Here is an 18378-nt window from a genome sequence, read left to right on the forward strand (position 1 = left end):
AAAACAAATGTAAGTTCATGAGTCAAGTCTATTTATGCTTTGGCTCACATTCTGTCATTAAATGTCCCTGTTTTATTATTCTATAAAATGATTTTAATTCCCACCCGGTATTTTTATTGTTTGTGTTCAACTTAGTGATTGTTTTTGTATTTAGTTAGCCCTCGCTTTATTTTTTAAAGCAAATAAACTTTATTATAATTGCAGATCAATACTATAAAAAGTACAAAGAGGATTTTAAAAGAGGGTGCAATAGAAAAGTCAATATTTATCCACTTGAAATGGGCATTTACAACAAGGACTTGCACACACTCACTCTTACAAATCTCTACAAAACAAGTCTTGCAGTGGTGTTCTTCCACCAATCAGGTAACATGGTCACACTTTCCCCTTCTGTTCCGAACGCATCACTTTGAATTAGGACCAGTGTTTTTTCAGAAAAATATTGTGTCAGTGAAGTTGACCTTTAACCTTTTCAATATGATATGTGATATTTTTATCCAATCAGACATTTTGCATAAATTCTTCTCATAACTTATTCATGACTTCTTGAAGTATGTGTTGTGTGATGTGGCTGTGACCTTGACGTTTGACCGCTGAGCACCAATTTTTTATCATTTCATTCTGGAGTTCAAGTGGACATAGATGTGATGAAATGCTCTCCGGGCTGTTGCTGATATATTATTGCCTTCAGGAGAAATGGACAGACGTGAGGTCACAGTGACCAACAAACTCCAATCAGTTCATCCAGTTCATTATTCACCAACACCAGCTCTGCGCTCAGTTCCAGTCATCAATCCTGTGGACACTCTCAGTTATAGAGTTAGAATTGTTATTGATGCTATGACCCATCACGAAGAGCAAAGATCTCTCTGGTACGAAAAAGCCCGTTTGAGAAATGCAGGTAAAAGATGTAGACAAACCCAACTCCGGGTTCATTATGAGATTTATAAAGTGAGACATTGGATATAACATGGAGCTTAAACGGTTTAGGCTGACTTTCTTTCTCTGATGTTATAAAACATCAGAGGATCTCTTAATTCACCCTGCAGCATTAGACCTCGCTGAACTGTTCTCGACTAAATCGTACAATGACCATCTTTTTTAAGAATACCATTTTAAGGAAAAGATAAAGTCTGTAACCTCATCTCGGCCAATGGCTGTCTCCGGTGCCTCCCAATGAGACCTGTCTGGACCTCTCAGGGTTCTTTTAAAGGATGCTTTAAGCACATAGCATCAGATAATACACATGTATTTTTTTTTAAGTCAGGGTTTTTTACAGGGGCCACAGACGACTACATGTTATTAAACCTCTTTTGTAAAAAATATAGCCTGGATGCTTCAGTAATAAATAACTAAAGGCCCATATCAAAGCTACCCTTTTTAGGAAAAACTACGAAAAAGTCTCTTGATGCAAAGCAATCTCTTGCTTTTTAGTCTGGATATCACCCACACCACAGCACTGAGATGGCTCTTGTTAAAAGTTTGTAAAGACGTCTGAGTAGTGACGCATAAAAATCGCAGTTTAGGTGTCACAGTATCTCAGTGTAAGATAGCCTACTAGTTTATGAGTATAACTTGGTAATAAAGAATGTGAGAAAACACACGTGAGGTTCCTCAGGTGAGCCTTCTCCAGGTTTGTCCATCTCACATCTACAGCACATGTTCCCCCCTTGTTCAAAATATGGAAATTCTAACATCTCTCACCATAAATAGGCAGATGACACACAACTCAAATAAAGTTGTATAGTCATTTTACCTTTGCTGAGTAATAGTATTGAACAAGTGGGAAATTTGAAATGATTGTTTTTGGCCCCAAAGAAGAATAATAAAGTCAGTGCTCACCTTGAATCCATGACACTAAAATCTATGAACTATGAGAGCATATCCCTCGGTCAAAGCCCAAAAGCCCTTTATTGAACCACATTTAAAGTTCGAACATAACCCTCTTAGCCACTTCAATTTCAACAGCTATATGAAGACAATTTCAAAATCAGCCAAGTACCACCTTCAAAAAAAAACAATAAATAAATAATTCCAGCTATGGCTAAAACTGGGGTGGAGGCATTGAAATAAGTGGAGCATTCCTCTTTAGTCAAACCCTCCAGAGAAGGAGTTGGATAAAGGTGTTTTCTACAACAGTCACTCCTGCATAACAACAACAAAGGAGATTTATGTTATGAGGCTGTTGCATCGATTAGTGACAAGACGCCCAATAAGGCATGAATGCCGCCTTACTGATACATGGCTCACTCTGCTAGTCCCTTTGGACAGCTGATATGTCGCCCTCTCTCAGGGTTCTGAACACTGGAGCATTGAACCTGTCAAAATCGAATAATCATTCCCGGTACATCTGCTTGCTCATGATGAATGAGGAAATGACAGATCTTCTGCGGAAGGTAAACATATTAGACAATTCTCTGCACCTCCTACAATGAAGGGCCTTTCAAAACACAAGTGCTCTTGTTTTGTTTCCCATGCAAATATAAATAATCAAATAGAGAATCTGCATTAGCACCAACTGTTAGATGAGTGCACTGCTGTTGAGTCTTCAGCAGCAAAGACATCTTTGAACACAAAGGGGGGGACAAGGAAAATCTACTACATTTAAGGGGGCAATACAGAGACAATAAAGGGACAGTCCGTGAATCAAGTGCCTTACACTAGGTGTCTGAGTGCTCCCCAACAAAACGATTTCACTGCAAGCTGCGTTTATTCAGCAGGTTTCAGATGTTTGATGTTTAAAAAAGCAAAATAGTCGACAAAAATGTAGCTGACAACACAGTGTCAAATCACTCTACTCTTCCCGGAGCTGGGCAGTTCACCAAGATGTTTACAATGGGAACAAATGTCTTTTTGCATTTGACGACCCCTGAGTTACGACACTGAGATATACAGACAGTAGTTTAAGCAGCAGCAGCACCAACAAGGGACATAATTTAAGTACGGACTCCATCCGACTGCTCAGCCCTGGGTGATCAATCAGAGTAGCTGGGAATTGACAGAACAAAATGAAGTCATAGAGACGCTGCTCTTCAAAGTCCGCAGCCAGTTCCATTATCGATCCATTGTCATGTGACAGGGACCTCACATCCTGACATTGTTCCAATGGCAACATTTCTGATGAGCAGCATATTAGCAGTTGAGTCTCAAGACCTCAGTGTCAAACTGAAGCGAGTTAATCAAACATACTGACAACATGCTCCGTTTTTATTCCTGTATTATAATACAGATGAAGCTGCTATACGAGCTCTTTTAACTTAATAAACATATGAGGTATTGACATAGCAGGGAAATCAGACTTTCGAAAGACAGAAATTGTTTGATAGGTTTTGGTAATAATTTTACTCTTCACTTTTATTTTCTCTTTAAATTAAGTTGACCTGAAGTCTATGTAAAACCAGCTTGCATTTATTCTTGCTCAGGGTCTTGGGCTGACTGAATTGTTTGCTATCAAATCAAAGAAAGTGGTGAGTATATTGTTATATCACTAGTTGTGATTAACCTGAATTAATATTTAATAAAGCTTTTGTTTATGCAGACACTAATGGTAAAAAGTGACGTCTAGCTTGTATATTCCATCTTCCCTGTGTCTGTTGTTGCTCTGCAGCATAGCTTGGCATTGTATTCCCCCCTGTTGATCAGGTTTGGCCAGGAAACGGTTTTGGGCTGAGAAAGTATTGTCCCACATCAGCCAAACCAGGTCACAAGAACTTCTGATTTTATCATGGTGCACACCAGCCCAAAAAGCATTTTTTCCTAATACACAATCAATGGAAAAAGAGTGGCTGTAGAATAGCCAGTAATATTGTCCGAATAAACTTCCATTTAATTGAGTATCTAAATGTGCACTGGGTGCCTGCATCCTGTACAAACTACAAGGGTTAAAGGGTAGAGACTCCATGCTGAGTATTAAATGGCTCATTGCTGAGGCAGCTGACAGCTTGAAGAAACGAGCAGTTCCAACCAATGTGTACCTTTATTGCTGCTATTGATTAGAATCTGGGAAACAGACAAACAGCTCAGAACAAACCCTGTGCACAAGTCCCCATCTGACACAGCACAGAATGTGGAGTTTTAATTGTTTGTGTCTTCAAAGCCGCAGCTAAGCTTGTGTTTGTCTTTGGTAAATGAGGCAGGGGCGGCTAATAGACTGTGATTAACACCAGCCTGGTACAATACACTGGGGCTTGGCTTTATAAATAGAGAGGATTGCCAAGTAAACACATGCCGAGCCTTCAGATCTACTCCTGTTCAAACACAACTTCTAACCTTCACTGGCCACAGGAGGGGAGGACGAGAGGTAAGACACCTGAATCTTCTGCAGTTACACAAACCTCACAGATGAGGGTTCATCTGTTTGGGAGCCTCTTTGGATTTGACCTAGGCCGCTAGATACTGGTTAATTTGTGGTAAGCTGGAGCCAATGCCAGCTGAAAGGGTGAGAGGCGGGGTACACCCTGGATAGTGCATTGCAGGGCCGTACAGTCACAAAACCACCACATTCACACATACAGAAAAAATGTACCTTATCCCCAGACGGGATTCGAACCGGGAACCTTCTATTTTAGAGGCAGTGGTTACAGTGCCACCCATACAACAACATATTACATTTCTGACTGATCTAGACATTTTCGTAAAAAATATTTTTTTCTCCATTATGTTACAGCTGCTTGGAGGCAGGGCTTAGACACGGCTATCTATAAAAAAACTGACTTTTCTTTTTCATACATACATATATATACACATACATATATATACATAAACATACATTATTATATATAAATAAATGACATTAAATTAAAAAAAAGAAGAAATGTTTTATGAATAAGTTAATACATGTGATATTAAGACCAGCATTAATGTATTATCACAGAACAGTCCATATTTAATTTGGGGCTAAAACTACATCTAAGTGTAAAGTATCTCTTTAACGGTAGCTTCAATCATAGCTCCATTGACGATATGTAAAAGCTTATATTTGTTTATTACAGTCTAGTTTTCCAACTGGATAAATCAATAACCCACATGTTTTATATTGTGAAGGATACTGTGTAATTTGAAAGCAGATGTGGAGTGTACATATTTCATTGTTTACTCTAAGAATCAAGGAATCGATGTTGTACAGTTTTCAAGAGTTGTAGCTGAAGTGCAATACTCATATTTGTATAATTTTTTTTTTTCAATTCATCTCTGGAGGTTTATTGCAATTGAGAAATGTTGCAGCGGATTGCCTCAGAAGACGGATGACTAAGTTGTTGAGGAGACGTCACTGTTTTATACCATCTGACATTGATTTTGAAAAATTCCAAACAAATGAAAGAGCAAGATGGCCTGAGCACTATTAGAACTATGTGCGGTTAACATTAAGTGCGTGTGTGTACAAGACTATGTGAGTCACAGAGAAAAATTGAGCCCTGCAGTCAGAGGGCATTAAAAGTGGAGAGCAGGAGTGGGAGGGTGTTGGGACATGAGTCATGAGGGAAAAGGAATAAGAGGGAGTAGGGATGATGGAGGGTAAGGATGAGTGTGTCCTGTTGTGACTGCGTGAACCTCCAATAACCCCAAAGCCCAGAGTGTGCCAGGTTTCTTTCCTTGCCAAGTTTTAATGAATCAGTCAGATGGAGAGAAAACTACTTTTCTTTGAGTTTTCAGAACACCACAGTTATCCTAAGATCTAAGTCAGTGAGTGCAATGAGGCCGCAGGGCCTTCATGCTAATTTCAGACTACCAGTTTATTTTATGAATTTCTCCTCTGACACCTATTGAGCTGTCAAAAAGGACTGACCGCAGAGTACAGAAGTGAATGAATTATTAACTGCACTACATAAAGAATAAAAAGAGTGCCATCTGGTCACTCTGAGGTCTAAAGTGTGGAAATATGCTTGTTTACTTTCTCTCATCACGTTCCGTGAGAAGATTTATATATATTTTTCCCCTTTGAATCAAGTGTTATGCAGCGTTTGATCAGATTCAGTTCATTTGAGCTAAAGGCAATAGTACTGATCGGGGGAGCATGTGTGCTGACACACATGCTAGCCCTAGTTGGCGTCAGCTGTCAATCATGACATCTGAACCCGTTTCTATACCATAAGTTGACAAATTAAATCCAAACTTATTAGAAACATGGACACATGAACATGCATCAGTGTCATAGGAACTAGATAAATGACAGAGACGATCTATGAGAAAAAATAGACCTTTTTGTTTGATTCATGTCCCATCACTAACATGGAGGAGGCAAAGTTTATGATGTATACTGCAGCCAGCCACTAGGAGGCGATGAAGATTGGCTTCATTTTCAGGGTGTCGTCATTGGTGTAAATGAATGTAATCAGCTGAATGTGCAAAAGCAGCACTAACCTTCCGGTCCTCTTTGAAGAGCTCCGCCGCTGTGGTGAAGTGGGGGACAGCGCTTTTACAATGTGGACACCCTGCGAGAGGAGAACACACAGATGGGACATTATTACAGTTCACAATGACACTTTAACACCACGACATCCGGCTTCACATCCTCAACAGCACCACGGCACCGTAATAATGACAAACACGATGCTACTAAAAGGCACACATTTACAGATGCAAATGAAAATAACTTAATCCATAATTTATTTAGTCTCAAACATGTTCATAAAGCACGTGCTGCTGTCACAATCTTGAAGTTATTGAGAGGTTTATGCCACATTAGAGATGGTTCGCTCATATATTATGAGAGACTGTAACTCTCTTTATTGCTGCCATAAACACAACCTCCCAGGAGCTCCCTCTGCTCCAGCATCCATCAGTTTACACTATGTCAATACTTACACAAAAACACCTCTAGGTACCGCAGCTAAATCATGTTTACAGGCAGCAGGTTGTAGCAGGTAACTATTAATCTGTGGGGGAAGATTTTCAGATCCTAGCTACAGCTTACTGAGGACAGGAATATGTGTTGTTGAACTTGCAATCAAGCAGACTGATTGTGGTTGCACCAATGTTTTCCTTTGATTCTCTGTTGGTATTTGAGGCCGTTCGCTTGTCTTGCTCTTCTGCCAAGTGCCCGGCGCTTCGGTTTATTACAATCAAACTGAACGCTGTCAGCAATTGAACTCTTCTGCTGGAAAGGTTAAAAAAACGAAAATCACCGCTTGTGCTGGGAAACAGATTCTCCAAAAGGAAATAAGCAGAGAGTCAGTGGGTGATTGGAAATATGCTTCCATGTGCAGGACTGGGGTGAAATGACTGGTCAATCAGCAGATAATAACAATTCAGACACAAACTGTATTTTTAAATTGATGTGCGCATTACTGCTTGAAGCATCTTCATTTCTTGCAAGCCATCATTAAAGTTTTCCAATGGTCATACATACAAAAGATGTGGGCTAATTTAACACCCATCTCCTCTAACCTACAATACATATCCAACAATTTGTGGACACCCAAATATTATGATCATATATGAAGGTTGATCCTGTCATTCATATCCGTGTGCTTTAATCTACTGTTGTAAGTTGTAACAGCCTCAATTCTTCTGGTTTCACGTTTTATATGCCACAATGCCAAACTCATGTCCTTATTGAGATGTGTAATCAGAAATTATATATTTCAATAGGAATAATTCCACAGCATAATTGTGCACTGGCAGAATTAAGTTAACTTTAAATACATCATTCTTTCATGATCATTTATAGCACTAAATAAATAAACGTGAAAAAATACAATTGAAATAATTATTAAAGTGCAGCTTCATATCAGGTCCTACCTGCCATTGTTTAGAGGGGGACAGGTATGAAGGTGAATTGAGCCTCCCGCTACGGTGGGAAAGAAAGGTGACTGTGAGCCCCCGATAGAGTGAGTTGGGAACTATGTAAGGTTTGCCGAGTTGGTGTGGATTAAATAAAGACAAAAAAAGAATATAGAGCTGGGCATAAGGAGAAGTTGTAGACCGTTATTTCCCACTGCCCAGAAAAGCTGGAGCATGCTACACACTGAGAACAGAGGGTTACAGCTAAGTATACAGATGACAGCAAATTCATTATTTAGTAAATCAATTTAAACCCAAATTTATACAAAGGGACAGACAAAATATAATTGTATGAGTCCTTTCAGGAAGGAGAAGATATGAAAGCATTTAGTTTCAGTTTAATTTCAATAATGCTGATTTGAGGCTAAAAGTTAATAATCCCGACCTCAGTTCTGTCTGAAGAATCTCCAGCCTTGATATCTTAGCAAGCAGCTGTAACTTATCAAATGCTCTATTAGACGCATAGATCCCTCTCTGAAACAGGGAGACAGCAGTGAGCAGGGGGCAGATGGAGTAGGCGGAGTGAAGGGACCACAGTTTGCCGCTGCCTGATGTGCATCTGGAGCGTTTCTTTGTAGAAGGGCGATCCAAAAGGGCCGGATGGAGGCAGCGGCCTGGCCACTGTGCCCTGTCTGGCTTTGAAGCCCTCATCAGACACAAGGGCAAAAAAACTGGGACAAAGGTGTGTGTGTGTGTGTGTGTGTGTGTGTGTGTGTGTGTGTGCGTGCGTATGTGTGTGTGTGTGTGTGTGTGTGTGTGTTGATATATATGCAGGTCGGCTACTCTGTATTCCTTCTGCATCTGTGTTTTGTTTGAGAACTCAGATGAGGACTGTCATAACACCAGGGGCCTACATTTAAAGAAATAATCTTTTCAAAGATGAGTTCAATGACAGAGACTCACCTCTGTCTTTATGGAAATCTCATTTAAAAGAAAAACAGCTCAGTTAGTTGGTGCCAAAGACTTTTCTAAATCCAAAGTTTGAGGTGATGTCAAATGTCCTCAGAGAGCAGATGACTGAATCTTTTGCTCGTGGATTTTTGGATCCTGAAAAGCACAAAAACTTCAACCCGAGCTGGAAATAAACACAACTGACGTATGAGGACTCTTTTCAGTTTGTTTGTAATTCATTTGGATTCACCTTATGTCCATCTGGTGAAAGTGAGTATATTTAGCTTTCTTAGAAAAAAATATCTGGAATCTCTGCTGCTACTCATAGTACAATGGAAACGCTGCCTGCTGCTACTGCAAGTTGAGGAGACTAAAGCACAAAGTAAAATCAAAACAACAAGCTACAAAGGCTAAACTCACAATCTATTTACTTATAGTCATGATTATTTATAACTATTAAATGTTCAACGGAGCTTCAAATGACAATATTGTTCCTCATGGTGTCCACAACTGTAACCAAGCCTTTTTAAGACCTTTTTAATATGACTTGAAATTGAATTTAGGCCCTAACTAGTAAAAGTATAAATTCTAAACTTGCATTTTCTCCCTTTAATAAACTAGCTGGCAGGCCGCCTAGGAAGGCATGGTTAAGTGCATAAATGTAATATTTGTTTTTTTCACGGTTTTCCAGAGTTTTATGTTTTCCCTGACATATGAGGTGGAACTGTGTTTTGCCCTCTTTGTTTTTCTTACAGATCTATTCTCAGTGATGTGAATCATTCCTCCTTCTCCCCATGGTTTAGGTGGAGTTTATAAACCGTGTGTTGAGGAGCTTGGCAGGATGCGCAGAGTTACGTATGCACACTGGTTTAAAACCAGGATATGATCACACCAAGAGAAATGCTGTGATAACAATTGGCTGTGACAACTTAACACACTCAAGATATTTTTATCAGAATAGACAAGAAATGAAATGAATCCACCTAGTGCCACTTACGGATGAGCCGTACAGGAGTGATATCTGACTTTTGAAGAGGGTTAATTAACAGTTGTGTTAAGTATATGTAATGAATTAAGCTCTTACAGGGGGCGTAGAACATGACCAGAGCATGTTTCTTCTTCTTCAGCGCCTCCCGGAAATCCTCTGATCCGAGATGACTAACGCTGGAGGGCTTATCCTCCCAAGACTGCTCAGGTGGAGGTGGAGCTTGGGGACTAGAGACATGAAACACAGCAAAAGCAATATTTATTAAGTATGACAAACCCTGCTTTATATTTACTGTAGGTGGTAACAGTAGCATAAATATAGATACTGAGTAGGCACACAACAGACCTGTTCCGAGTAGTAGATGTGATATAATACTCAGTGAGTGAGACGTCAGCGTTATATAAAATAATGTCTGTTGACCTCTGGCCGCAGACTTTGTCTTTATGGAGTCTGTAATTTCTACAGCTGTAATGATGTCATCCTGACTCCATTTCTTTTCACAATGACCTTTTCCAAAGACAAATCTATTACATGTGGAAGCTAATCAAAGACAAACTAAAGTGAAGCTAAAATATAAAACTACGGCCTTAATATCTGCACTGTAATTGAGTTTGATTTGTTTCTGAATGTGATAACTTTGCAGTTTACAGATAGAAGTAACGATGCGTGTGTGTCGCCTGATAAGTGTGTGACTCACTTGTGCATGAACTCGATGATCTTGTCTTTGCTTCGGAGATGCGGCAGCGTGTATTTCTCCTCACCTTTCTGGAAGTACTTAACAGTTGGGAAACCGGAGATCTTGAAGCGATCCCCCACAGCCTTGCTCACAGTGGTGTCTACGGCTGCTAACGCACCCGGGCTCTAAGAAGAAAAAACAATAGCAAACAGACGGTCAAGTGGAAGTTAAAATGTCCAATTAGACCCATCAAGGTCCCTAAGACGAAATCTTTGCACAACACCAATTACCAACTCTCGTTTTAGAAGGTTCAACCTTTGAAAATGAGCAAGCAAAGCATTTTCTGTATGTAAAAGTGCTGCATTCAAAAACACTAGCAGAGGAGCAAGAAGGAGAAAAATTAATGATGCGTTGGATCTTAAGAGCTCAGGGTGAGAGAGGCTCCGGTCCATCTATATTAGATAACGGCCAGGCTTTGCCATTGACCTCCAGTGCTGGGCAGAGCGCCACAAGGAGAAGATCCAAGCGTCTGGCCGGGGGGACTCTTATGGATGAGATAATTGCAACAGTCACCAGGCTGGAGTTTTACAGGCCCTGCCCCTGGCTTGGGAGAGTTAGATTACCGCAGAGGACATAATGGTGGAGAGGGGAGATGAGGAACACACCCGCCTAATCAGAAACACATTGAGAGTCAGGCTGTCGTTCAGGCTGACTGTGGGGTTACATGCACTGGCCAGGCGCCTTCCGGCCTAGAGGAGGGATTATTATGATCTGTTAATGAGGCACCGCTACACCCACATAGATCTATGTGTTCATCAGAGTGTGAGATGTTAGAAATGGACAAAACAAACAGGCCTATAGACGTGAATGCTGCACAAACACACTGGTATAAACCCTCAAGGACAAGTTATCAAACTTACATCTGCTCCCTTGTTGAGTATTTCAGCAGCTTCATCATATTCTGGCTTCATCTTCTTGCAGTGGCCACACCCTGGAGAGTCAAAACACACATGAGAAGGCGACTGATGACAGATTCCTCAGAATGATATCAATACGGCTATTTAAGAGTTGAAAAAATTCAAAATAGTGTATCTGCCGGGTTATCTGAGGAGAAACAAATATAAAAAGTATTTTTGTAGCCTTTATATACACATTTTAAAATGGTAGAGTGAATTAATTATACATAAAAATTAGAAATCAAAAAGGACATTTTTTTCCCAACTTAAAAAACCTGCAAGGATTGTTAACATTGTTTTATCGCCCATGTCAACTCCAACAATTTTCCTTTTTCACAGTAGACAAAAGATAGGGTTTACGGTCTACAATATTTATATACTGCAGTTTTTATTCAAAAAATATAATAATACTAAAAATCATAACCAATGATATCAGTCTGCTTTCTAAAACAGTCATTAGTGAGAGTAAATAATGTAGATTAGTGAATCACCTCTCAGAGAAATAGCAACTGTACGTATATATGAAGCAATGATTTGCAGAAAACCAACTCTAAGAATCATCTTTAAATCTTTGCCATCTTTGTAAAACATCCATGCAGTTGTCGTTCTGAATTAATTCATCAGCGGCTGCAGTTCTCTGGTGTCTTGCTGCTTCTCCCTCGTTGAGCGGGGGTGGGGGGGGTTTACTGCCACCACGCTGAGACTGGAACTGTAAATGAGATGACAAGAGTCTCTCATGTTCCCCAGGAGAGTTAATTCATGTCTGATTGCTTACTACATTTTAAACTCTCAGGCATGGTGTGTGTGTGTGTGTGTGTGTGTGTGTGTGTTTGTGTGCGTGTATTTGTGTGAAAGCCTGTTGGATAGGCCTGGGAGTAAAGTGAGTGATGACTGCAGCGGAGAAAGAACGAGAGCTAGAGGATAAAGGCAGTTAGAGGGGAAACAGAGCTTGGCAATATGACTGAAATCAATATCATGACTAGTGGTGTGCTTTATCATATTGTTCATGGTAAAACCAATGTAATTTGTACCATCTCACAGCAAGACATAAACAATTTATTGGGTTTCATGGATTAACATCAGAGGCAAGCACGGCAATAACAAGTGTAGAGGAGATCGAAAGTCATGCTGCTGATGGAGGAGTTAGTCCGAAATGGAATGTAGTCACTTTGGTCGTTTGAAAATTGTCTGGTTTCAAACAATATATTAAACAAAACCATAAAAAAGTAAGATTTACATGAAACCACAACAACATTTAAGCAATGTAGAGGACTGTAACAGTTTTACACAAGTCATATTTCATCATCTCATGTAAAAGGAGAGCAGGAGTTCAATGAAAAAGTTGAGGTGAAGTCTCAACATTACATTGGAACTTGACTGCAAAACTAAATCCTTATCAACTTGTTCTATTTGACAGAAACAATTTGTGATCAAGTTCTGTTTAGATACAGATATGATGGCAATCCAAACAGTAAAAAGATTTAAAATCGTCAGACTGTAAACGTAAATTTACAAAACCCAATTTTCTTTCCAAAAATTGCAACATGTTCTTTTGAAAACTAAGACACCTTTACCACAGACACATGCTTCCATTGTACAGTTTATGAATAAATCCTGTTAATTAGTCCTACATAAAATACCGTGTCAATTGAATGAATCATTTCAAATTCATTGAAATGTTTTTTTGTTTCCTATATCATGATTTGGCAATGAATAGATCAATATTCAAAGAAATGTCAGTGTCTCAAAACCTCAACATCAGCCAAACTATTTACTTCTCTGTTCCTTTAACTAGGGGAAAGGGACAAGTTTACTGATGTTGTTCTTCTGTATATCTCTATTATCTAGAGGACATAATGTAAGTGTGTGCACGTGTTTGCTCCGAGCATCACGGATAAAGGCCATGTTTGGTGTTGATGTGTGTTTAATATAGCATAAGCAAACATTTTATTTTTTAATCTAAAATGACTTTGAAACACATAGCCAGTATTGGTCTAACACGTATGTGCACAATTTTTTGTCTTAAGATGTAATGAATAGGTGGTTTGATCAGGGATGAGCAGTGTGTGTATGTGTGTGTGTGTGCGTGCGTGTGTACTCTCATAGTGCCGCTGTGCACAGACGCATGAAACAAACTTGGTACATTTCCAAACATGGTAAATTGCCCTTGTCATAACAGTTCAGGAATTCCTTTCTTCAATACATAATGCAGCGCTGGCGCAGGCTATAAATCAAGTGTGATATGGCTCTTGGAAAAAAATAGAAGCTGCCTCTCTTTCAACTGAACCATTGTGGTGTGTGATCATGTAGATTGTGTTGAGGCTGAACAGAGATGCCGAGTGACTAAAAGGACTTTGTCTGACCCTTCAAAGTGATGAGTAAGAGAGAAAATCAAATGTGTGTCCTGTGCTCTGCATCAGCCTGGTTACGCATTCAGAGCAAGTGGTGCACGAGGGGCATGGTCAGTATGTGTGTCTCTGTGTGTTAAAACACACTCAAATTTTGCTGATTCAGCCCAATTGTAGGGGAGAAAAGATCAGAGAGGAGAACGACCAAACTGGCCATAAAACGCTGTAGCTGCTATAAAAAACGACGTTGGCTAAAAGCTACCACGCCTTGAGTCTTTAGGTTGTTGTGAGGTCATTTTCTCTGTGGCCACTGCAGCTGTAAACTGAGTCAGTGGCTACTCGCTGAGTGGCGAGTCAGGAGGGATGTCAAAATCCCTAAAAACCTAAACATTTAGGGGTCAAACCTTTTCAGCCACATCTTCAGGAAAGATTGTTTCGTTTAGCTGTGGGAGTCTGGTGACAGCGTTCAGTTGCTGGTTGTGCCACCGTAGGTTTGTGCGTAAATACCCACACTGAGTGCTGGTCGGAGGACGTTTAGAATGGCCATGCTGAGAGGTGGACAGAAATGCAAGCTGATGGTGGTGGTTGGGAGAACATTAATCTCACTCTGACAGCAGGGCCATTAAGAAACTGCATTGAAGCAGCAAGGCTGGGCTTTTGTGTTTGTGTGTCTGTGTGTGAGGGAGAGACAGACAGGGATATGCAGTGTAATTGTGTGCAATAAATGTTTGTGTCATTATGATAAAGATAAGTTTGATATGCGTCAGGAGTGTACAGATGTGTGTGTGTGTGTGTACAAGCGTAAAAGACTTGATCCAGCCTGTTTCAGCTGACTGCCCTTGATCTGAGGAGCGTGGGTGAGTGGCTGCTGTCAGCAGGGTGAGTCAACATGCAGGACGAGCGCCTCTGAAGCTGTGACACCACATTGAACTACAGGAAATTTCTCTACACGACATTTCTGACATAGGTAGCTAATAACTACACATCAACTAATGACGGTAAATCATCTCTGCCAGTTTACTCAATAAGATGAGGTGTCGGCTAATACCTAATAGTGATATAAAAGTGAGAGCATGATAATTCATGTCAGTTTTAAAGCAGGATGGATGGTTTAATATAAACCTAATCCTGGAAAAAAAAACTATGAAACAACTATTTTTAAAGAACTTTTCTTCTAAGTTTATTCGTTTAATATATCTGTTCTTTCGTTCGCCTAAAGATTTAATTGGAAATGCTAATTAACCTACATTTAATGCATTTCATACACTCTATGCTAAAGCATCAGAGCTCAGTTATGCACTGTGGTAAAACATGAACACACATCTGATGTAACTAAATGGCTTTGAGCAGGTCATTTTGTGCCAATTATACTTGTGATCAATAGGCTAAGTGGCGTTAAGACATTCGGAAAATGTTTTCCTGAACCAGCTTTCAAAACATGCTCTGCAACTCTGAACTTTTTTACCCCGAGGAGCTGTAAGTGAGAGCGAGTGATACACACAGTTAGGCACTGGAGCTACTTATCGACCAAAAGCTGATCCAAGGGCTTGCATGCAACATTTCTCTCGATCCTGGTTTGTACGTCTTATGCAACGGTTGTTATTACATTCCAAACAGGCTGATCTCATAAACACAATTATGTCACTTGGCTTTCCCAGTTCAATGGATCGTATTTACAGAAATTCCACATTGTGACAGTTTCTTTTCCAGCCAACTGGCAGAAGTCAAGTTTGAAATAAATATTTTAGAGTTTTAGGTGGTGCATTATTATAAGTGGAGGCAGCATGTGCCTCTGCAGTGAGTGAGTGTTAAGGATGTGTTTACATCAATTCAGCCACTGGAGTCTTTCCCTTCAGGGTGGAGTGTAATGCTCCAGGCAACCTGCAGGTATGAAAGCTCTGCAGCAAAGTATCTAATGATATTTTTAAAACAATGAATCATTGGGGTGAAAGCTCGGTGAAGGAGCCTTCTGTTAACCTATTCATTTATTTGTATATTGTGGAGACTGAGATGAGCTTAAAAGGCAGGCGAGGGGGAGGTGAGGTCAGGGGTTAAGAGTTAGACGGAGAAAAATAAAAAAGTATAAGCTCCAGACATTGGTTGCATTCAATTCAGATTGTGTTGTGTAGCTGTTGCACTCAGAGGGCATTTCTAAAACGAGTAAATCTACTATCATGATTTCACAGTTACAGTTAGGTCGCATTTGCAAACTCTCCTCAGGAAAGTTCCCTCACACGCAGGAGAGCTGGACCAGAGCAAAACAATCTGGAACAGGAATAAACAATCAAACCCACTGACAGAATCTGGAATGTTTACAAGTTATTCGTAACAACAGTGGTACTGGGCGAGAGAACACAATGAACGACAGCCATGCTGATGTGAACCATATGGTGATGGATCAGTATTATTTGTGACAATGGACTCAAGAGTGAGTGAGAGATACAATAATCTAAAGTTACTGCACACAGCTTGTCCTTAGGGTTTTCCACAGTCCAGCAATATATTACATTGTCAGAGGCAAAGACTAAAACCTCCTTCTATAGTTTAATGCTGGCTCAACTTCCTGCAATTGGTCCAAAAGTCCCAGCTATCCAAAAGGCCTTTACCACGGCCGACATTTCCCTCACATTTCTTGTCACAATATCCACAACATTATCTCGTCGACAACTCTTTCTTAAGTTGCTACTCTAACTGAGAGTTATAGTGAGCATGAGCAAAACAGAGATGTCATTTCCGTGTCTAAATTACTGCGACTGTGCGAGTGAATGTATTACACACCAGGAAGGAGTGTGAAGCTCTTCTGACACGCTGGTGCACATATTTCACAACTAAAACCATTTTCTCTTTCTGAGGACTATCAATTTGATTAGCGAAAAGTGGGTTGTTAAAGCACAAGGCTGTCAATATTCAAAAATATTTCTCAACTGTCAATACCTTCCATGGAAATACCAATAGTAATGATCAATGAATTGATCCTACTAAGAAGTTATGTTTCTTTTTAAAGAGAAGATCTACTTCTTCAGTGGGATCCGATGAGTTCAAGGCTGAGTTCCATCAACAGTGCAGAGGACTCTGAAGTGCTGATGCAGACAAATGCAATCACTGTTTTTTTTCAAGGGATTTGTTGACAGCAAACATATTGAGCAAGTAGCACAGCCTTAGTGGTTAATGTCTGGAAGACGACCCAAACTAATGCTGTTAATGACTATTCAATTATTTGTGTACTGGGAGGATTGTTGATTAACTAAAAATATATTCAAAAACACTTTTAGAAATTAATTTGACAAAGTATGGCCTGTTTCAGTTTTTTTAAATGGCTGCTTTTGTCTTGTTTTACGTATTTGTAATGTGAATATCTTCTTGGTTTTGGGCTGCAGTTTGAACCAAACCAGTCATTTAACTACATGATTTGGGCTGTGAGTGACTAGTTTTGATATTCATATTTTTAGACTTTAAGCTCTCTATATTACTCACAAGGGGCATAGAACATGATCAGGGCGGCGGGATGTTCCTCCAGGAAGATGTCAAAGGTCTCATCGGTCAGGTGGAAGACTGCGGAGTCCGTCTCCGACCATGGCACCTCAGGGGTCTTTGGCTGCGGGGGCTGAGGGCTGAAACAGGAAGGGGAGACCAGAAAACCCTTTTTTTTTAAGGACATTTAAAAAACAAACAAAACACAACAGACAAATTCCAAACAGACAAATTCCAGTATAAATCCGACACAGCTGTAACACAGACTCCACCCAAACAAAACCATGCACGCGAAACAGCACCGCCTTATTGACAGCACACAATGGTGCAACACCAAGAACGAGTGGACACTGAGGTAAACAAATACATAGTCCCTGCAGTGCTGCGCACATACACACAAGTCATTTAAAAAGACAGGCATATTTACTTTGGTCACTTTTAGGGACAATACATATTTATTTCCTCCAAACTTAACCCTTGACACTTATCATTGACAAAAAAAAACGGAAATCAGTAATGACTTTTTTCCCCGTTAGGACCGGGCTTTGGTCCCCATAAGGTCTACTGGTTCTGACAAGATCAGTGTTTATCCTTGAAAAGGTCCTAGAGAGGTGAAAGAAAAACAAGTAATACACACACAAACCACTTATGCAATCATCTCTCTGGTCTGAGCCAAGACGCTGAAGCCTCATGAGACTGTAATCTCTTATAAAAACACTGTTAAGAAATGTTGCATCTCCTCAAGATACACATCTCTAATCCATATGTCATATATCGAATATATCTCTCTCTAATACAGAAGAGCTCAGCACCAGGGTACATCAGGGACTGAAGCTGCACTCAGGCCTTGATCTTTGGTGGCTCTACTGCAACAGGTTGTGCAGCTCCATCCAGAAATCAAGCAACTACACCACTTGTGCTGTTCTCCATTATGTCTGAGACACTGGTGGACAGCAGTGTCCATTAACTGCCTTGAAACTAGACTCTAGGGTAAGACTGTAAGAATCAGTTTGACGTAGATGATAAGATGCAAAATGGTTAATTAAAAACCAATGACTAAAACATTTGAATAACATGGTTTGAGAATAACAGATTCTATTGTTCCTGTTTTATAAAAATGTTATGATTTTAGGCCACTGAAAACAAATGGAAAGTGAAATTGAGGGGGTAACCATAAAAGCCAAGACAGCTCAATCTGAGAGAAAGAGAAATTTGGGGGAGATAAAAAAAAAAGTCAGAGGCAGCATGCACTACAGAGATAGCCCC

General features: G+C 40.0%; 1 protein-coding gene across 1 annotated transcript in view; it reads right to left on the bottom strand.

Annotated features, from left to right (window-relative positions):
• The window catches only part of pdia5 (protein disulfide isomerase family A, member 5), a 47889-nt gene that overhangs the window by 3493 nt on the left and 26018 nt on the right, over positions 1 to 18378 (bottom strand). Inside the window, exons 11-15 of the mRNA XM_053439651.1 lie at positions 17116 to 17252; positions 11258 to 11328; positions 10359 to 10522; positions 9758 to 9888; positions 6361 to 6431 (exon numbers count right to left, since the gene is read on the bottom strand). Coding sequence (XP_053295626.1) covers positions 6361 to 6431; positions 9758 to 9888; positions 10359 to 10522; positions 11258 to 11328; positions 17116 to 17252 — 574 coding nt within the window. The remainder of the gene's footprint in view (positions 1 to 6360; positions 6432 to 9757; positions 9889 to 10358; positions 10523 to 11257; positions 11329 to 17115; positions 17253 to 18378) is intronic.

This window comes from Pleuronectes platessa, chromosome 14, assembly GCF_947347685.1.
Source record: "Pleuronectes platessa chromosome 14, fPlePla1.1, whole genome shotgun sequence".
In the NCBI taxonomy this organism is placed as follows: domain Eukaryota; kingdom Metazoa; phylum Chordata; class Actinopteri; order Pleuronectiformes; family Pleuronectidae; genus Pleuronectes; species Pleuronectes platessa.